At 42.3% G+C, this 22024-nt stretch overlaps 1 protein-coding gene across 3 annotated transcripts in view; it reads right to left on the bottom strand.

Annotated features, from left to right (window-relative positions):
* LOC114242531 (5-oxoprolinase) overlaps positions 1 to 22024 on the bottom strand; it is a 33575-nt gene that overhangs the window by 2853 nt on the left and 8698 nt on the right. For all 3 annotated transcript variants that reach the window (XM_089735956.1, XM_089735955.1, XM_089735954.1), the window contains exons 9-28: positions 21201 to 21340; positions 20084 to 20151; positions 19195 to 19328; positions 18597 to 18748; positions 17403 to 17548; positions 16140 to 16281; positions 14968 to 15100; positions 14367 to 14511; positions 12522 to 12669; positions 11683 to 11795; positions 10570 to 10745; positions 9567 to 9664; positions 8365 to 8475; positions 8148 to 8281; positions 7032 to 7143; positions 5814 to 5945; positions 4061 to 4153; positions 3486 to 3621; positions 2114 to 2221; positions 1196 to 1293 (exon numbers count right to left, since the gene is read on the bottom strand). In XM_089735956.1, coding sequence (XP_089592082.1) covers positions 1196 to 1293; positions 2114 to 2221; positions 3486 to 3621; positions 4061 to 4153; positions 5814 to 5945; positions 7032 to 7143; positions 8148 to 8281; positions 8365 to 8475; positions 9567 to 9664; positions 10570 to 10745; positions 11683 to 11795; positions 12522 to 12669; positions 14367 to 14511; positions 14968 to 15100; positions 16140 to 16281; positions 17403 to 17548; positions 18597 to 18748; positions 19195 to 19328; positions 20084 to 20151; positions 21201 to 21340 — 2519 coding nt within the window. The remainder of the gene's footprint in view (positions 1 to 1195; positions 1294 to 2113; positions 2222 to 3485; positions 3622 to 4060; positions 4154 to 5813; positions 5946 to 7031; positions 7144 to 8147; positions 8282 to 8364; positions 8476 to 9566; positions 9665 to 10569; positions 10746 to 11682; positions 11796 to 12521; positions 12670 to 14366; positions 14512 to 14967; positions 15101 to 16139; positions 16282 to 17402; positions 17549 to 18596; positions 18749 to 19194; positions 19329 to 20083; positions 20152 to 21200; positions 21341 to 22024) is intronic.

Here is a 22024-nt window from a genome sequence, read left to right as displayed (position 1 = left end):
ACTGAGACCTTAGAACTTATATCTCAAGGTGGGTGGCGCATTTACGTCGTACATGTCTATGAGCTCCAGTAAGCACTTAACATCAGGTGGGCTGTGAGCTCGTCGATGGGTATCTAAGCAATAAAAAATAAAAATAAAAAAGGCATGAAATAAAATGAAATGAAATGTGATGAGATAATATTATGGGAGCACGTAATGATTTATATTTTATATAAAAAAGTTATCATTTAAATATAGTTTTTCATATAAAAAAGTTTTCATTAAAATTAAAATAAGACTGACCTAAAGGTCTTAGTTACCAGGTCATAAAATCCCTTAAAAAAATCATTTCATGCGCAGCGCGTTTCGCATTACGTTGTTTTTAATTTTTGGCTCTCGTTCGTTTTCGTAAACAACCTAACGCGCGATTTCTCGTAACAGGTTCCATTTTTATTTTATAGCAACCTGTTGCTGCAACAGGTTTCGTAAAAAATTACTCATCTTTAGTAGGAAACAGCCTCAAAAATATCGTTTTTATTAAAATATCTCGAACAATAAACATAACCTAAAATGTAAACATTGTCTGATTTTACCAATTTGGCCATTGCTGGGAGGCCTGAAAATTGGGCTCATGAAACCTTCTTAGGTATTGTAACTTATGCCCAAATTCTAACACTGTAACGCCAGGCCCAAGTTTGTATGGATTTCGGGTTTGTCCTTTAACTAGCTACAAATTCGTTACGGCTAGAGAGAAAAGATACAGTTAAGGACGAGCGAGAGTGAGAAAATAGACAGAGCGTCTCGCGAACCACTCGACCGTGGAGGGAGGGAAAGGACAAAGCAAGCTAGGTCGTTTCTCTTATACACAGCATTCCCTGTTACAAGATCAATTTGATTTACTGGTGGTAAGACGTCTTGTGAGTCCAAACGTGTAGGTTCCTATTTCTGCCGTGAAGCAGTAATGCGTTTCGGTTTGAAGGGCGGGGTAGTCGTTGTAACTATCCTTGAGACCTTAGAACTCATATCTCAAGGTGGGTGGCGTATTTACGTTGTAGATGTCCATGGGCTTCGGTAACCACTTAACATCAGTTGAGCCGTGAGCTCTTTCACCCATCTAAGCAATAAAAAAAAACAGTTCGAGAGGACGCGGTGTCCTGTCGCCAGCACTTGGCGTTCGAGCTGGTCCCATCCACGTGATTTTCCTCTAAGGACTTACCCCTGGATAAGCGTCAACGGACGCCTTTCCACCGAGATTGATGATCCTGCCATCTGTCCGCTCTAGTAGGTTGAGTCCACGGGCCCCAGCCTCGCCGCCTTAAATACACCCATCAAAGTGCTTTAACAATCGTCATGCGCATTTGTAAAATAAAAAACGTTAGTTTGCCTCGTGGCAGAAAAAAAAAAATAGTTCAAACTTAAAACACGCTGATTTGCTTATTCGATTCGAGGATTTAATTCTACTAATAACATTGTCAATCAATAATGAACTTCACACACAGACAATTTATATCCTGGATTGACACCGCATACTTTTAGTATTACTAAAATTTATTATTATTATATTATTATATTATATTATACTATTATTATTATTATATATCTTTATTTCAGTCAAAAAGCTATACATTTTGTTAGTAAATGTTGCTCATAATCTATGTTAGTAACTTAAAAACTTAACATATAACTATTTATTAAAAAATATATTTACAATTTATTCTTTTCCAAATGCCTGCTGCAAAGGTTTTTAATTCAATTCAGTCGGTAACACGACGCGGTTACCGACTGATTTACAACAATATAATTATAATATATTACGTTTAGCTGTCAGTTGCGTTTTGTTATTCCGTATCAGTTGCGTTTTGTTATACCACGTTTTATGTCACGTCCCACGGGAATGTGATAAAAAGTATCCTATGTCCTTTTCCTGGTTCTAAGCTACCTACCCACCAATTTTTAACCAAATCAGTTCAGCCGTTCTTATGTTATAAATAGTGTAACTAACACGATTTTCTTTTTTAAATATAGATATTTTAGTTGGATTTTCTATAAAAGCGTATTTTGTTCGTTTTTTTTAAATATTATTTATTGTCGTATAGGATTCGTTGACACGAATGCCTTGTTGATGGCCACTCACCGCGGAGCCCGTAGGGGGGCAGAGCGCGGCGCTCGCTCAGCACAGAGAGACGCACGGCGCGCCTTAGCACCAGCTCGCGACGCACACCCTCGCCGCCCGCCCAACGCCCTGCCACACGGCATAGGCAGTAGTAGTAGTTTTATTTTTCCAAACGGAAAGGCAAGGTATTATACCATATAGCCAAATATGATACTATGAAATGAAAATTAAATGAAGTTGATTAATATGAAACGTGGCATGAAATGAAATGAGATCAGATGGGATGAAATATAATCTCAGTAAAATGGTGGTCGTTTACTGAGATTTTTTTCAGTGGACTTTTTGGAGGATCCCGAGAAGTTACGTCCAGCGGCTTTGTTTCATTTTCCCACATTTGTGCACTTTCACAGATATTAAACAGTTAATAAACCACCGTTATTACACATTTAAACCTGAAGAAACACTAAATACACACAAGAAAACAAATCACACAGCTTCACTCCTCGCGTTCCCGCCAAAAAGTCCACCGCATAACCATATTTCTTCTTCTTTATTTTTTGGCTCCGGCAGGGTTTGTGCATTAGCCAGCGTCAAGTAGTAAGACTTTCATAATTCGCCGTCACAATTATTCACTTACATGAAATTAAATGAAATGATATGAGATGAAACATAATCTCAGTAAAATAGTGGTCATATACTGAGACCTTTTGGAGGATCCCGAGAAGTAACGTTCAGCGGCTTTGTTTAATTTTCCCACATTTATGCACTTTCACAGATATTAAACAGTTAAACAAATAAACCAACGTTACTACACATTTAAACGGGAACGGAAGTTGGCAACACTATGCGAGCTGTCAATGTCAGTAAAGTGATGTACCAATATGGAAAATAGAGGTAAAGAGCACCATCTTGTTTAAGGGACAAATTGAAAAAGTGTCCGCCCGGAAAGAGTAAGTTAATGTTGAAGACTCACCGAAATAGCGCTGGTGGACATGATATGAATATAGCAGTTTTAGCACAGAGTGAAGTGGTAGTTTATGGCGTTGTTTTTAAAATCTTTCCACATGCTACAGTGGCGCCACCTTAATTTGCTGACTTTCAGTGGACACTTTTTAATACACTGAGGGGTCTTGGGCATGACGTGGGAGGAGCTAGAACAGACTGCCCAAGACCGATATAAATGGAAAAATTTGATTCGAGCCCTACACCCCAGCAGAGGGTAATAGGAAAGCATGATGATGATGAGATCACCATCTCCTTACTTCTACTCTCCTTAAGTATAAGTGTCATTTTGTAATTTAATCTCACTTTTGGACCAGACAAAATGCCACGGATGTGCTGCCAATATCATTAAAAGTCCTAAGATCGGTCGAATAGACTTTTAGTTGCATACCTCTACCGCCCGAGCCCGCTCTGAGGCTGAACCCAGTGACCAGCATGGGGTACCGACGCTCCACGATCTCGACGTCCGTGATGCGAGTGTTGGTCATGTGCGTGTGGACGCCGCCCTGCCCCGCCCACCCCGGTCCCTGGAGAGGGAGACAATGTTATCTATTTAACCTTGAGAGGCTATTTCAGCTTCAACCTAGCGTGTAGGTGAGCTCTCGGGACTCAAACCGGTGTGTTGCTAGCACTGGCCCTAGCAAGAACAGTGCTTCGCAGAATCTACCAAAGGATCGGAAACGCGACCCACTGAGAACATCAGGTGAGAAACTCAGTGGGTTCTGTCTCTGGGTATATAATTCCAAGAGACGCCTTGCCCTCAGACACAGCCCACTGAGTTTCTCAGTCAGGTTTGAGCCCCGTGAGCTCACCTATTAGTTAAGGTTACACTGAAATAGCCTCTCAAGGCTATCAGCTTAGGTATGAAAAAAAAAAATGCCTATTGCCTTCCAAAGTAATCGAGCACACGGCCCACTTGACGAGTAATAGTCGCTGTTAGTAAAACATTAAACATAAGTAACTCACAGCTCCGCTGCCACCCGCCACTGTCTCGTAGTACCCCCAGTCGGCCTCCCCCAGCGTCAGGTTGTTCATGCACCCTTGCGACGCCGCACACACCTGGTGACGTCACCACACGACTTTTAACCTACCATTACCCTACTATTTATTGCGAACTATTCAAAATAACAAATCTGTCGGCTCCCCCTCCGCCCGGGCTTGTATCTCCCTGCCTATCGAGGCAGGAGTGATGAGCTCCGGGTTTGTGAATAGCAGCAGACTTGGATTGTTCTTAGGTGGGACGTTGAAGATGATCTTCGCCTCTTTTCTTTTCTTCATCTTCTTTTTCTTTTCGGGGCGGCCGCTTCTCTCCTCCGTTCTTTTTTTTTTCAAAATAACAAATACTCGAACGAAAAAATATAAATGTATATTATGTCGCATCCGGACACGACAAACAAAGCGAAAGCGCGCCGCCTAGTGGACGCGAGCCGGAACTACTCGAAAAACATCGGCTAACTTCGGGCGGTGCCCTTCGGCAGAGTCGAGGGGTCATCGCTCTGGTTCAATCGCAGATTCGTTGCTTGAATTTCTTGCTTGCTGATTGTTTTTATTTTGCTTTGTTTCTCTAGTGTTTTAATTTATTTATATTGGTGAGTACCTTTAATTGGCTTTTCGTTTCTATTATTGTTATATTATTATACTATGTTGAGTTGGCTGTTATTTATTACAAGAAGAACCCTTGTAATAAATAAATAAATTATTTAGGAAGAATGCAGACGTCTCGGATTATCATATCGCTTCGTGCTGCACAATCTTTTTGCACGACTACCCGCCACTGTGTCAAGAAATAACGAAGATATCGACCCATTCATTTGCATACCTGTATATCGTAAAATAGTAATAAATTACGACAGTGAAAATTGGCGGTGGGAGTTGAATTTGTTCGGAACCCAAAAAAGTTTTAAGAAGAAAAAGTCGCGTGCTCACACTGCACCAGCTCCCTACCCGCGTAACGAGAAGGAAGCTGGTGCGGACGGTTCGGTAAGCAGCCATTTTGAAGGATAGGACGGTCACTCTCCAGGTTAGAGTCTGTTCCCGCAGCGCTGGCAACACCAGGTATGAGATCATATGTCTATAGCCTTCATCCAAAAAGTCCACAAAAGTCTGCGTAAATTCTAAACGTTTTACTGAGACGTTATTTCATTTCATCCCCATCGAAGTTACATTTTCAAATTAATCAACTACATTCCACTCCGATCCCATTTAAAAGATATATGTATATGTAATAATTCGATACTGGCAACAGGGGTATCGCAAGAGACTTATTGCCATACCAGCGGCGCGCTCCGGCTCCGCTCGGGTCTTTAACAAAAATTTCAACGATATTTGACGTTGTTTTATTTTTTTAAATTAAATAACGCTTATTGCGGCATAACTACAATAGTTAGACATATGCTGTCGCGACACTTTTTGTAAACAATAACGTGTTCTACAAAGTCGTAGTACGTTATTTTATTCTATCATCAATAGTTTTCGCAGAGTACGCGATGTAAATAATATTTTAGGTAAATTTTTTTCACCTTGGGTTACATTATTGGAGTTTTAGTAAGGATCCCAAATTTTTTTCAAAAAAGATTATAGCCTATGTCACACGGGAATAGTGTAGCTTTCAAACAGTGAAAGAATTTTTGAAATCGGTTCAGTAGTTTCGAATACAAACAAACAAACAAATCTTTCCTCTTTATAATATTAGTGTAGACTTAAAAAAATGTAGGTTCACCTGAAAAGCTTTAAGCACGACGTCGACGATGCGCTGCGAGGTGAGCACGTTGCCGCCCACCACGGCCGCCCCCTCCGAAGGGTCCAGGATGCAGCCCGGGGGTATCACCACGCTCACCGGAGTGAGGCAACCCTGGACAAGGGACATAACTCTTCATGATTTGGTCTAATTAATTTTTTTTATTGCACTTATTGACAGACGAGCATACGGCCCATCTGATGATAAATGGTTACTGTCACCCATGGACTGCAGCAATGCTAGGGGCCAATGCCAGAGGCAAGCCGAAATTTCGAAGTGAAAACTTGTTTAGCTCTGTTACGATTTTTTTTATTTTATTGCTTAGATCGGTGGACGAGCTCACAACCCACCTGGTGTTAAGTGGTTACTGGAGCCCATAGATATATCTACAACGTAAATGCGCCACCCACCTTGAGATATAAGTTCTAAGGTCTCAAGTATAGTTACATAACTCAATAATTTGATTTAAATAACTCAATACAGTTTAACCTATTTCTGCCGTGAAGCAGTAACGCGTTTCAGTTTGAAGGGCCGGGCAGCGGTTGTACTGTTAAAACTGAGACTTTACAACTCATGTCTCAAGATGCGTGACGGCATTTACGTTGTAGACGTCTATGGGCTCCAGTAACCACTTCACACTAAGTGGGACGTGAGCTCGTCCACCCACCTAAGCAATATAAAAAAAAAGTTTCAAAAGTACAAAAACGCGTTCCGTTCGTAGATATAATATAGTAGATAGTATGTAATATATAGTATAGTATGTAATATAGTAGTAGTAGTAATATAGTAGTAGTAGTAATATAGTAGTATGTAATATAGTAGTCTGTAGATATAATATAGCGGTTATTTACGCGACTCACACGCCATCTGTCGCACAGGAAGCAACACTGATTGTTGGCAGAACGTCTATAGCTACCGAAACCCCGGTTACCGTCCTCGTCGAACCCGTCGCTTGCGACGAAGGGCTCGACGAGTGAATTAACTCAATTAACCCTCAGGCACAGCCCACTGAGTTTCTCGCCGGATCTTCTCAGTAGGTCGTGTATCCGATCCGGTGGTAGATTCTGCGAAGCACTGCTCTTGCTAGGGCCAGTGTTAGCAACACCTCCGGTTTGAGCCCCTAGAGCTCAACTACACGGTAGGGTGAAGCTGAAATAGCTTCTCAAAACTATCAGCATACATAGGAAAAAAAAACCGAACCTGGTTGAGGGGGACGTCGTGGCCCACCATGCAGCGCAGACAATAGATGAGGGCCGACAGGGTGATCGCGCGGGGAGCGTTCAAGTTACCCCACACCTCAACCCCTGTGCCGCTGAAAACAAAACGAAGAAATTTATGAGGTTCGGTTCTCTGCCTGAAAAAAAAAGCCGTTGTACTTAAAGAACTAATATTTAAATCTCATTTGTTAAGATGGGTTGTTGAACTCCAACTAACACCACCGATTGGCCGTAAGCTCTTCCACCCAGCTACTGGTGGTAGGACCTCTTGTGAGTCTGCACGGGTAGGTACCATCGCCCTGCCTATTTCTGCCGTGAAGCAGTAATGCGTTTCGGTTTGAAGGGTGGGGCAGCTGTTGTAACTATACTGACCTTAGAACTTATATTTCAAGGTGGGCGGCGCATTTACGTCGTAGATGTCTATGGACTCCAGTAACCACTTAACACCAGGTGGGCTGTGAGCTCGTCCACCTGTCTAAGCAATAAAAAGAAGAAGCTAAGTTTAGGCTCTGCGTTGATCCCTTGTCGGTGACGGCTTCCCCCCGGTGAAGGTCAAGGGTCGACCTGAGGGGGTAGAGGCCGCGCGGCGCTCTAGTGCGCTGCCAAGGAGATTCGAAAGAGCAACCGGTTGCTGCGGTGTATCGCGTCCCGACCCGGCAAGCTGGTTCTTGTCCCCCGTCCCGTCTGGGCGGCCTGACGGGCTGCCGTACTAAGACGGCCGACGTTTCATAGCCTTCGATTCGCCTCGAAGGCTCCGTCGGCTGGGCGTCCTTGGGGTGAGCCGCGCTGTCTGGTTGTAGTGTTGACCGCGGTAACCCCCCTACCTCATCCGGGTCCTGATCTCGGAGGGGATCGGACGCATGGGTGAAGAGTGCAGGGGAGTCGTTTAGTGGGTGGGCCCTAAAATTCCTTTGGCTCTCGGTCTGCTCCCAACACCTTGCAGATCGTCGAGTCCCACATACCCCGCGCGCCCCCTAGGCGCGGGGACTTCGTAGAAGGTTCGGCGCCAGGCCAAAAAAAGAAAAAGAAAAAAAAGGCTCTGCGTTGATGGACCGCTCAGTCAGAACTGATGGTTCTATTAGGAACACAGAATACTCACGTGAAGTCACACAGGGCGCTCCCGGAGTCTTTATCGAGAGTCACGGTGAGGCTGATCGGCGTGCCGTTGTCCATGTACTCAACAGCCGACAGCATGGCCGAGCCCGTCTCCGCGATGGCGCTCCTCGCTATCTCCTGCTCGGAAGAAACGAACCAATTACTGGAGTGGCCACCTTCCTAGTCTAGTCCCCGGGACCAGGTAGACCAGGTGCACTGACCTTGAGCATGTCCCTCACGGCCAGCTCGGCGTTCTTCTGTATGTGCTCCATGTAAGCCTGTACCACTTCGAGGCCGTATTCCTCTATCAACTCCCCCACTAGCTGTATGCCCTGAAATGAATTTTCGTAATCTGAATTCAAAAGAAACGGAGGTGACTGAAAATCAGCGCTGTTCGATTTATCGATTTTGAACAGCATTAGCTGAGCCACCTCCTTTTGCTTTTTTTTTTTTGCTTTTTTGGATTTTATTTTATTTAGTGTAAAAGGCATGATAGGCAGCGGCTTGGCTCTGCCCCTGGCATTGCTGACGTCCATGAGCGACGATGACCACTTACCATCAGGTGGGCCGTATGATCGTCTGCCTACAAAGGCAAATAAAAAAAAAATGCAATACATGTTTTTTTAAACAAGAAAAAAAAATGATTGCCTAGATCGGTCGGAGATCACGGCTCACCTGTTGTTAAGAGGTTACCGGAACCTATAGACGTGTACAACGTAAATGCAGCCATCCATCTCGAGACATGAGTTCCAAGATCTCAGTTTTTACAGTACAACCTTTCGTGGATGAAGATTTCTTCTGAGGCCTTTTAAAACCTAAATGACAACGCACGCTGCGAGAGCTGACTGTGACCAAAACGATTTCGTTCATAGCACTAAAGACCATCGACACGGACACACACCAAAAAACACGCTTAATTAACAAACTATCAATAAAAAAAAATTAATGACATCCTTTAAAAATTCTCGTCAGGATATTAGAGCGAAATTATAAAATTATTAACGGTAATATTAATTAGTAACGGCCGTCTGGTGTAGTGGTAAGTGACATGGTCATCACACAACGGGGTCGCGGGTTCGAATCCCGCCAAGGGAGGATATTTGTATGATAAATATAAAATGTCTTTTCCAGGGTTATGGATGCATATTAAACATATGTGTGTGTATAATAAAAATCATATATTTATTTCCGTTATCTGGTACCTGTAACACAAGTTCTTTACGAACTTACACGGGACCAGTTAACGTGGCGGGATTGATAAAAAAAAATTGCCATCGGTACTTGATGCGTGTGCGAATTTTCAAATTAATGTAACTGCTTGAAATCGGTGAAAATTACGTTCAAAAATTTCGTTACATACAAACGTTACATACAAACATACGAAGCTAATGAATGCTTGTAACGTAATAAAAGTCTCACTCACCCTTTGATTGGCGGCGACCTGTGCCTTCAGATCGGAGAGGTTGTCAGCTAGATTCCTAGTCCCGGAACACCCGGGCTCCTTCCCGGGTTTCATCAGTTCTGCAGACGTCATTCCGAAATGAAATCGACTGCTGAATTACGAGCGCTTACCGCGGTACCAACGAAGTAATACGAGGGGTTTTGAAGGTGGCAGGGCGTTTTGACTTGATTAGTACCACCAGCCGTGCCTATTCCTGCTAATTTTTATTTTTTATTGCCCTTGTAGACAGACGAGCATACGGCCCACCTGATGGTGAGTGGTTACCGTCGCCCATGGACCTCAGCAATGCCAGGGGCAGAGCCAAACCGCTGCCTAAAAACTACCATAAATCGTCCATGCTTTCCAGTTTGAAGCGTACAGTTTAAAAAAGAAATGTGCGGTGTCATGGGACACCGGATAGGAACGAAGTTCCTTATTATAAAAATATTGATTTTAAGTTCTATTCGAAGTATAAAGAAAATAAAACTGGAGGTTTCGCAGCAACCCACGGTCATTCGGTAACGTGCGAACTTATTGTGGTACACTTCATTCACGGTTGTTTGCATCAGAGTTAGTGTATTGCGCAAACGAACGCTCTGAGATCGTGGTCAATGAATAATGAAAAATATGTTATTTTTTGTACGTTATTACAAAGTTAACTCGTACACTGTGTGCATTACTAATAAAAATCTTACGTTACGGACGTTTTTTCCCGATTAGGGTACGCCTCTGCTTCGTTCCAAAACCTAATATTTAAAAAAAAGACATGCCCGCTGAGTTTCTTGCCCGTTCTTCTCGGGACGGAGGCTAGTTTTTGTGAATTGGCGGTAGTTCTTTTTGACGTTCAACAAGTATGTACTATCATTTAATTTGATTTGATACTAGATTTCACAATACTATTAATGATCATTTGTCAACGCGGCGGAAGTCATGGGCTAAGATAATCAGCCGTCCGCTTATCTACAACTAGGGAATGATGGGTGACCTTCGACAAGCAGTTTCTCGTTGAAGGCGCCCTTGTCGACGAGCAGGAAGGACTTGAAGGCGGCGCCCTCCTGCGCGAGGCTCACAGAGTGCGGCGGCATGGAGCCCGGCGTGAGGCCGCCGATGTCGGCGTGGTGCCCGCGGGACGCCACGAAGAATATCGGATGAGGGTCGCTCCTGGGACGATTGCAGGCACACACACATATATTTTTTATTGCTCTCAGTATAGTCACCACGGCTGCCCACCCATCAAACCGAAACGCATTACTGCTTCACGGCAGAAATAGGCGGGGTAGTGGCACCTACCCGCGTGGACTCAGAAGAGGTCCTACCACCCGTAATTACGCAAATTAAAATTTTGCAGGTTTGATTTTTATTACACGACTAGCTGACCCGACAGACTTCGTAGTGCCTCAATCGATAAATAAAAGATCTAAACTTTTGTATAAAATAAACTTAAAACAAACAAAAGGAATCCGTCCGACGGGGGATACATCAAAGGAAAAACAAAATTGTTTGTTTTTATATAATTCCGAGCATTTGCATATTTATCTAACTTTTAAACCTTCTCTGGACTTCCACAAATAAGTCAAGACCAAAATTAGATAAATCGGTCAAGCCGTTCTCGAGTTTTAGCGAGACTAACGAACAGCAATTCATTTTTATATTTATAGTTATGGGTGGACGAGCTCACGGCCCATCTGGTGTGAGATGGTTACTGGAGCCCATAGACAGCACAACGACTGCTACAACTTTGTACAACGGCTGCCCACCTTTCAAACCGAAACGCATTACTGCTTCGCGGCAGAAATAGGCAAGGTTGTGATGCCTACTCGTGTTGATTCACAATACGTCCTACCATCAGTAAAGGTATCGTAATGAAAATTTGCAAAAACCATCTATTTTGGAGATAGGATGACGCAAGGAAGGCTGTGGTTCGGTTTTGGTAAACGATGGTCTTTAAAAGACTTCCTATGTAAACTATCCCACCTTCAGAAAGAATATTAAAAACGAAAACAACAAAAAAGTTACAACAGTTATTTCGACATCTTCACAGTAAAATAAGGCATCTTTAAGCACGGCGATTGAGAAGATTGCGTTTTAAGCGGCTCACCCGTGGAAGACCGGCGTTATGACTGTGAGGTCGGGCAGATGCGAACCTCCGGCTTTGGGATGGTTGGCCAGTAGCACGTCGCCGGGCCGCAGGGTATCGCCGCGTACTTTCATCTGTGAAGTATTTAGGACTAGTTCCTCTAAAGAGTCCCTTTTATTTCCCCACACGACAGAGCCGTGGAACAACCTTACCAGTTACCAGTACTGTGTTAAATCACATCACAGAATCATACCATAGAACCTTCCGTCATATCCCTCCCTTCCATTGTCAAAAGGCACAATATTCACGGATCACATTATCTAGAAAGTCTATGGAACAATTGCTGAAAGACCCAGGTCTTCCTATGAAATGACTCCGCGAACTGTATTCCTTTGTGGTGTTTTCATTGGCCAATCAATGCACACAATAAACCAGCAACGTTACACGTTCTGTAAGGCTCTAAAATCCTACTTTATATTTTGCATAGACGGCAGAGCTCACGACCCTGGATTTGTGAGTATCGGAGCTCAGATACATGACGACGTGGATAACCAGTCACGTTGAGACATGAGCTCCAAGTCTCAATTGCATAATATATCGGCTGTCACACCCTTCAAACGGAAATTGATCGCAAGCTGCTCCGCACCAGGGTCAAGGAACTAACCGTCAGAACTGACAAGATATCCTGCGCCTTGTCAAGTTTTTTTAATGTGGTAAACGAGCAGGCTTCTTGCCCACACGTAACAATTTTAAACACAGAATAAAAGTCTTAATATATTGGAATAAGGGTTATTGTACTCATGTCAAAATGCTTAGGTACGTCACGCGTCCTCCACAAGAGTTACCAAATCAGGTCCTACCTGATACTGAACCGCCTCCTGCATAGCGCCCAAATGTACGGGGATGTGAGGAGCGTTCGAGACCAGCCCACCGGTGGGACCGAACAGCGCGCACGAGAAGTCCAATCGCTCTTTGATGTTCACCGATATAGACGTCCTCTGTAGTACTCTAGAAGTAACATGGGGTTTTGGTACGACTTCTACGATAAAGAACCAACAACAGAATTTCATATGTTTAAGTACTAGTGGTAGGTCAGTCCGTGCGTTCCCCTAGACACAGCCCACTGAGTTTCTCGCCGGATCTTCTGAGCGGGTCGCGTTTCCGATCCGGTGGTAGATTCTGCGAAGTACTGCTCTTGCTAGGGCCAGTGTTAGCAACACATCCGGTTTGAGCCCAGTGAACTCAGATACACGTCAAGGAGAAGCCGAAATAGCCTCTCAAGGCTTTTCTTAAAATGTCAATTCAATGGAAGCTTCGACCTTCGATATCCTGAGACCTGCTAATCGCTTAACACCTTCTGTGCGATAGTCGGCTTATTTAACTCATTGAAAGCTTGAATTAAGAACCATCAGAATACTTCTAGAAGTTTAGTTTTTGATTGGGAAGAATAAGCAACGTGACATGAGATTAAAGTACTGATTAGACTAGTGTCGTCTGATCCCTTGGGCCCGATCCAGACAAGGATAGAATAGCGCGAAACATGGGATTTAGTAAATTTGGACTAAGACACATCCACTGCACCACCCTAGAAGGAGAATTTTGACATAAATAACGGTAAACCTCGGCAAAATAGTATCCATAGACACTATTTGAAATGTTTAAACTGCTTAACCACTGCAACATAAATACCAGTGTTGCAGGACCTAGGACACACAAGATATTTGACAAATGCTTGATTCTCGCTTACGACAATTTCAAGATAAGCTTGCATATATACAAGTTCCGAACAACAACATTCGGACCGTCGGTCTACCGAGCAAATATCACCCGCTCGGTGGAAGATCTTCCCTTTGTCGTATATATCCACAGTCCCCAGCATCAGAACCATGTAAACGGGTATACTTTTTACTTTTACCGTACAGCTTACAGTAATCTTCAACAGCTAGGTCAAACTAGAAATTAAAGTGCTATCCACGTGATCCTAATACCGGACGAACCGTTTGTAAAACAAATTTTTTTATTATTAATTAAATTATTGTATTGTCAACGGTCCTTGATACGTGTGCAATAATTTCAACTTCATTAGTCTTAAATTAATTAATTAAGTTGAAAAAGTACATTCAGGTGAGCTAATAAGAAGCGTGTTAAATATAGAAACTTTTTTCACTGTCCACAATACATTAAAACCTCTTTAAGATTTCTAATTTAAAAAAGTTAAAATCCCTCCACAATTTAGCATAGACTCCTTCCAGCGTCAATGATTCGGAACCATCATTTTGTACCTACTGGAAATTTTGGCGGCAACGCGAAGAGTGAAGTAATGTGATTTGTTTTATTTTGTTTATTTAGTGTTTGTTCAGGTTTAAATACGTAATAACGGGGTTTATTAACTGTTTAGTATCTGCGAAAGTGCACAAATGTGGGAAAATGAGACAAAGCAGCTGGACGTAGCTTCTCGAGATCCTCCAAAAAGTCCACTAAAAAAGTCTCAATAAATGACCACCATTTTACTAAGATTATATTTCATCCCATATCGTCTCATCTCATTTCATTTCATGCCATGTTTTATTTTAATCAACTTCACTTTATTTCACTTCATATTATCTTTTTTCATAATTTAAAATAAGAAGTGACCTTAGATACGTAGTCTTAGATACCAGGTCATAAAATCCCTTAAAAAAAACATATTTTCGCACTATCCTCACCTGCCCATCTGTTCAGCTATAGACATGAAACGATGCGAGAATATGCTGAGCTGTATGGAATCCAAAGCGGTTGTAACTTTCTTCGCTTGCCCAGATCCAATAGTGATTTTGACGTCTCCATACTTTGTTATTTCTGCTCGACAATCTGTCAAATTAAATAATTTCGTGGGTAGGTTTTAGTCCATTTTAAAGGTACGCGTCCATTGGCCGCGCCGAACGCACCGCACGCAACAGATTTTATTTTGCTTTGTATAATTTCACATAGTGCTGCTATAAATAAATATAAGCATAAAAAAAAAACAATTTAACTTTAATTTTTAAATAAACTACTACTAATTGAATATAAACTGTCTGATCAACTCATCTTTGTTTAATACTTCACTATAAAATTTTATTGCCTTTTGTTTATTTCACTTTTACACTAAACACAATATTGCAAATTACCCGAGCACAACAATGGCGGAGAATTTTATGTGCGTGAGAGCAGACGTAGACACTAACGCGCATGCGCACTTGTCAGTACCCAGGGAGGAAAAGTTACACTTTCTTCCCTGTACAGCGGGAGGAAAACCGAACTTTCAGAACGTTTCAATAAACTTACCAGGTTCGACAAGTATTGTCGACAAGCTATCCATTATAATAGCTGGTCCCGGGACCACTTGCTCCGCCAATAGCTTCTCCAATAAATATATTTTAGTATCCTGGTAGCCGCCTTCGAAGTACACCTTCACTGTCTGAAAACAGATCTCCATTGTGACTAGCGCTAGGAATATTAAGTATGTGCTTGTTAAAAGTATTGGTACGCCATCTATTGTACGTCAATGGTGCTGCACCGGAATCCTTCCCTTATTTTTCTGGGTCAAGGGCCGTACCTCTTACGAGTACGTGGGACTGGACGATGCGCAAATGTTGGGAACGGACTTCAAGGATAGTATTTACCCACTAAACGAATCCCCGGTACTCTCGTCCAAGGTCAGAACTACTCGGGGATAAAGGAATTACCGAGTGGAAACTTTCCCTGAAAATGCTAGAGGCGACTTTTTTTTTTTAAATTCAATGAAATATTAAATTTAAAATCTAATATGGAACATTATAAAAATATTAGGTAAGTGTCAGTTTTGACGAGCTTTCTGTCTGTACCACAAACTATATCGATATGTGCAGAGGATGCTATCTACAGTGGCTAGTAGATACACCTACAATCCACCACACAATATTATTATAATATATAATATATATAAAAGAAAGTCGTGTTAGTTACACTATTTATAACTCAAGAACGGCTGAACTGATTTGGCTGAAAATTGGTGAGGAGGTAGCTTAGAACCAGGAGAAGGACATAGGACATAGACTTTTTATCACGTTCTCATTGGGACGTGTCATAAAACGTGGTATAACAAAACGCAACTGATATGTAATAACAAAACGCAACTGACAGCTAAACGTAATATATTCTATGGTTATTTATAGTAGAATTTTGAAGTTGACCAGTTGATGTGTTTGAAACAAACCGTGTGGCGGAACAAAGTTCGCCGGGTCTACTAGTATATAATAATCAGTACTTCTAGTATTAGTTTCGTATCTAAAGATTAGATGGCACTACTGTATAAAATTAAAATGATTACGAATATTAGTCGAAACTTTGTCAGGAAAGTTTTGATATTGGTTTCTGCTCTTTGACGACAGATGGCGTTACTCGTACGAACATAATGTTAACAGGCAAGATGACAGTACTGAACTGCAAGTAGGGAGCCCGGCAGATATCGCGCTTACCTTCTCGGCGGGGGGCGGCGCGCCCTCCCCGCTGGGCACCCCCTCGTGTTCGTGCGCGGCGCTGAGTCCCACGCCCCGCACGCGGACGTCGTCCACCAGCACGTCTCGCTCAGACAACGTGAAACCGAACTCGTTTTTGTATCTGCAGTCATTTTAATAATAATAATAATATTGTAGGAGAACGATATTGCCCCGCTTAGCTTACTATGCCCGACACCGATCCCGAGAAATTACATCCAGCGGCTTTGTTTTATTTTCCCACATCTGTGCACTTTCACAGATACCAAACAGTTAATAAACCACCATTCTTACGCATTCAAACCTGAAGAAACACGAAATAGTCAAAAAAAACACACACACACACACACACACAACTTCACCCCTCGCGTTCCCGCCAAACAATCTAACAAACGCCTCAAATTAATATACAAAACATCAGTGCCGAAAAGTATCAAGTCTGTCAAATGTATCAAAAAAGTCAAGAGTCTATGCTCAGTTGAGCGCCTTTTGGTGCAAGGCATGATAGAGGGTACAAGACCGCGCGGCAAATCACTGTTACGATGAGCCGACAAAATAAAGGCAGCTCTAAACGGTCCCGTCAACGATCGAACAAGGACCGCGGTACGCGAGGAATGGCGACGTCTGGTGAAGCGCACCACCACCCAAAATTATGACCACGACCGCTCTGCCAAAAGTGAAAACGACTAAAGAGTTGTTGTAGTCCTAAGGTACCCCGCTGGTACATAGGACCCTCACAAGTTTTCTACACTTGACCCTGTCTTGCGCTGGCTTCTTGATATCACTTCAGGTCACATCCACAGTCCTCATCTCGCTCTCAACGGTGCGTAGTATGTACAGAGCGACCAGGTCTTCTCCTGTCAAGCAGTTGCCACTCAAACGCGAATGATGCTGCTTTGACTCCGCTGCGCTATAGAGTGTGTTCTATCCAACGTCATTTCCGATGGGCAATGTCTTGCGCAATGGGGGTTTGGTCACATTTAGTCCAGAGGTCTTTATTAGTGATAATGACTGGCCAGAACATGCGGAGTATCGAACTCAAGCACTAACACAAAGTCCAAAAAGGTCCTTGTACCGTTTGAATATTGTATTGTAATTTACTTTTCTAAGTTACATGATCATTTACATCACTATTATCTTTTTTTTTATCAATAAACTACCTACCTATTATTCTATGAACGGTCTTCCAACGTAGAAAGAGCTATATGGAATAATCATCAGAACCATATCAAAGCTCAAGCTCACCTGTTCACGAAGGCCGTATAGAAGTCCCCGTGGCTGCAGGCCGTGGCGGAGCCCCCGGGCAGGGGGGACACCATGAGCGCGCAGTCCGTCCCCGCGTACCGGAGATGTAAGTACGGCTCTAAAACTATCCGGGACGCTGGAATACTCTGGAACGAAATAAACTATTTTTTAATTTGAACTTGATTAAATTATATTATAATTTTATAATGAATTTGTAAAAAGGAGGGTAGGAAGGAAGAGGAAGAGGTATACCTAAGAAAAAAAAATGGATTGCGTGAAAGACGATATGTGTAAGAGGGGAGTGAGCGAAGAAATGCTAGATGATAGAGGAGTATTGAAGAAGAAAACATGTTGCGCCGACACGAGGTTTTTTTTTATTGCTTAGATGGATGGACTCACAACCCATCCTGGTGTTAAAGTGGTTACTGGAGCCCATAGACATCTACAACGTAAATGCGCCACCCACCTCTAGATATAAGTTCTAAGATCTCAGTATAGTTACAACGGCTACCCAACCCTTCGAACCGAAACGCATTGCTGCTTCACGGCGGAAACAGGCGGGGTGGTGGTACCTACCCGTGCGGACTCCCAAGAGGTCCTACCACCAGTGATTACGCAAATTATAATTTTGCGGGTTTGATTTTTATTACACGATGTTATTCCTTCACCGTGGAAGTCAATCGTGAACAATTGTTGAGTACGTATTTCATTAGAAAAATTGGTGCCCGCCTGCGGGATTCGAACACCGGTGCATCGCTACATACCGGACGTCTTAGGCCACAATGACTTCATGAGGTCACTGGGAGAAGGGCAGGAGAATAATGATATTAATGAATTCGTAAAAAGGGGACTGAGGGACTTTTTCCGAATACTCTCTTATGCCAATGATAACATTCCTCAGACTAACAAATAAACAGACATTTTATTTCCTATTTATTTTGTCTACTGCCCACTTTGAAAATAAATTCTTTTTTAGCGCCCCCATTTTTTCACCTACTTAAAAACTACTGTAGCTAGAGCTCAGTCGGTGTCTAAGAGTCCTCCTAGATGAAATTACAAATCACCTCCCAAGTCTCTACACAACGCCCCCTTTTTTTCTGGGTCTCTCTTACCGCCCTCCTTTAGGCTTACAGCGCCTCCAAGGGGTTGTTATCGCCCACTTTGGGAAAGGCTGTTATACACGAATAAACGCACCTGAGCCAACAGCTTATCCTTACAAACAGCAGATAGCACATCCAGCTTGCGGTCGAGCTGTTGGTAGTTCTCTGGGCTGTAGACGCACGCGCTGGGCTCCTGCGCCTCGTGCACTATGTGGGCCAGGGCCATGCCGTACGCCGACAGGATACCTGAGCATAGAAACATGTACCGCCGCCAGTGTAGAACGAGGTCTGAAACGCCCCGTGCGTATCAACTTGCGATGGACGAAGAAAGACATAGCTGTCGTAGAAAATGTCGTAAGCGAGATTCAGGCATCTGTCAAATATCTTGTGGTGTATGATGGCTACCCACCACAATAATATATAAAGACACGACCATTTTAAGGTATTATAGTTTTGTTCATTTAACCTTTTTACTACTTTTTTATGCGGGTAGGCGTCATTAAAAAAGACGCGGAAAAGTTCGTTTCGGTAATACATTTTTTATTATTCATAAAAAGAAGAAGAAGATTGATTTCTTAAGATCACTTTTGAGGGATAATTATTGTTTGTTTCTGTCTTATAGGCAAACATAGATAAGGACACGAGTCAGTTTAAAAAGAATGAAAGTTGAAGGGGAATACGTTTGTTCATACCTGCGTATTTATGTATGAGCACAGTGGAGATGCCCAGGCGCCGCGCCACGGAGCAGGCGTGCTGGCCGCCCGCGCCACCGAAGCACGCCAGCGCGTGCTGCGCCGCGTCGTGCCCGCGCGCCGTCGTCAGCGCCCTGTACGCGCCAGCCCCCGCCCCGTTAACGACATTGTGCACGGCAGCGCGGCCCCAACGAATACCGACTTTACTGTGTGGCGGGTAGCCCCGGTGACCCCGACGTGATACGCGCGCAGCAGTTTGGGATACTTAACGACGGAGGGAAGATCTTCCACCAAGCGGGTGGTATTTGCTCGGTAGACCGACGGTCCGAATGTTGTTGTTCGAAACTTGTATATATGCAAGCTTATCTTGAAAATGTCGTAAGCGAGATTAAGGCATCTGTCAATTATCTTGCGTTGTATGATGGCTACCCGCCACAGCTGTACATTGCGCTCAACGAACACTGACTTTGCTTTATATTGCGCTCAACGAATACGGACTTTGCGTTACAATGCGCTCAACGAATACTGACTTTACTTTACATTACGCTCAACGTATACTGACTTTGCTTTACATTGCGCTCAACGTATACTGACTTTGCTCTACATTGCGCTCAACGAATACTGACTTTGCTTTACATTACGCTCAACGTATACTGACTTTGCTTTACATTACACTCAACGAATACTGACTTTGCTTTACATTGCGCTCAACGAATACTGATTTTGGTTTGCATTGCGCTCAACGAATACTGACTTTGCTTTGCATTGCGCTCAACGAATACTGACTTTGCTTTACATTGCGCTCAACGAATACTGACTTTGCTTTGCATTGCGCTCAACGAATACTGACTTTGAAAATTGAATTAATCGTTTACTGAAAAAATCTCACCTAATAGGACGACACATGGCTTCGTTGGCAACATTGATAAAACCCATTGCTACTTCTTCTGTTGTCATCTGTTTAAAAAAAACGTTTCCAATGTCTTTATCAATACGTAATAATAGCGATCCGGTCAGTCACTTGCCAGAACTTCTCGTGCAGTTCTCGGAAGGTTTAGTGGGTTCTCAGAGGTTGGGAGGGTCTCTGAGGGTTTAGTAGGTTCTCGGAGGATCTAGGACGGTCTCGGAGGTTTGACGAAGTGACTGATGACGTCAGCGACTAACGCCACATTGTTTTTACAAATGATGCATCCGATAACAAGACTGGTGACAAATGATGACGACGCTGCTTTGTGTTTTGCGCGTCAATAGTCACTCGTATTTTCTTATGACCTTCTTAAATGATAACACCTAATGATCTCTCAACACTAGTCCGCAGCATCTGTTCACGACTTAACCTAACCTAATCTATCTTAAGAAGGAGGGAGCCTGGAGATCAGTAATACAGGTCTTTGAACCTAGTACAGACTTCAGCTCTTTCAAAAGCTTACAAAATAAATTATAAGGTTAATTTCCATTTGTATTTGTACTATAACTTTATTAAAAAAAAAGTATTTATATATAGTAGAACAGTGGCCATAACTTAGTGATGAATTCTCTTCAATACCGTCTTAAGCAATTATTTACATGCGTACATTTAAGAAAACAGTTGACTTCAACTAATCCTAAGCAGTGACGTTGCGCCGTCATATCGTCTTCTCGCATTAAAACTGTATAACCTCAAAACTAACTAATTTTACAGGAGTGTTTTAAAGGTTTAACATGTTATATTTTTAATATTAATCATCTTTGCAATTTTTTTTTTATCACATACCTTATCTGTCTTTTAAAGTAAGATAAAATTATGCATTAACTTTGTTAATAGTAGTCAAAACATAGGTAAATTTAAAAAAAACTAAAACTAAACTATATAGGCTCTTTTAACAGTATTTATGAGAAAAATACTGGTGATACCAAATATTTACGCATATTAACTCAGTTTCGAATATTTTTGGAAATTGTACACTTTTAATGCGAAAAGACGATATATTATGAGTAAAGCCTAAGAAAAAAAAAAAACTATTCACCTCGTTACCGCCATCTTGTTTCAAGAACGCATTAATATCTTCTGTCATTTTCTCGAAGGCCGTCACTGTCGCGGCTCGGTCCAGGGGCTCGTTCTCGTCGGGACCGAATATCTTCGGGAAGTATTCAGGCAGCAGACGACCTGGTGGAATGAGAAACTTTTTTAGGGTAATTTCAAATGTTTTTTTTTTACAAGGGGTCAAGGGCCATCTGATGTGTAGTGGCTACAGAAGCCAAAACGAAGTAACCACCGTCATCTACCTTAAGATATGAGTACTAAGTCTCAGATTTACAGTACAGCGCCCTACCACCACTTACTGCTAGCTACAGCTATGGAATCAGACTTTCAAACCCTATCTGAAGATATACGTAAAGTCAGGTGACAAATAGACGGGATAAACTACCATTGTAACATTGTTTAAAAGTTCAATTCAAGACTGTATAGTGTTATCTCGGAGTATACTGAAAACGCAATGTACAGCATAGTTGCTAGTACCGACATTAACTCCACGACGAATGTTACGATTATAGATATAAGACAGCCTTTATTAATAATCTAATTTAAGTTACATTTTTATTTATTTTAATAACTAAGTCACTAACGCGATATAAATAAATGAATAAAATAAAAAAGCCTTTTATTTCGTACAAGTGACATAAAAACAAAAATTAATGCAATGTGATCTATGCTTTTAATTAACTGATAAATAATATGTTTGTTGAATAATATTAGGTATTATTTCCCACTAGCAAGAAACCCTCCTCGGGTAAAGGCCTCCTCCAAGGATAGCCAATCTTCTCTAGATTGCGCAATTTTAACCCAGTT

The sequence above is a fragment of the Bombyx mandarina genome, chromosome 20, assembly GCF_030267445.1.
Source record: "Bombyx mandarina strain Sakado chromosome 20, ASM3026744v2".
In the NCBI taxonomy this organism is placed as follows: domain Eukaryota; kingdom Metazoa; phylum Arthropoda; class Insecta; order Lepidoptera; family Bombycidae; genus Bombyx; species Bombyx mandarina.
This window is presented reverse-complemented; position numbering and strand designations above follow the sequence as displayed.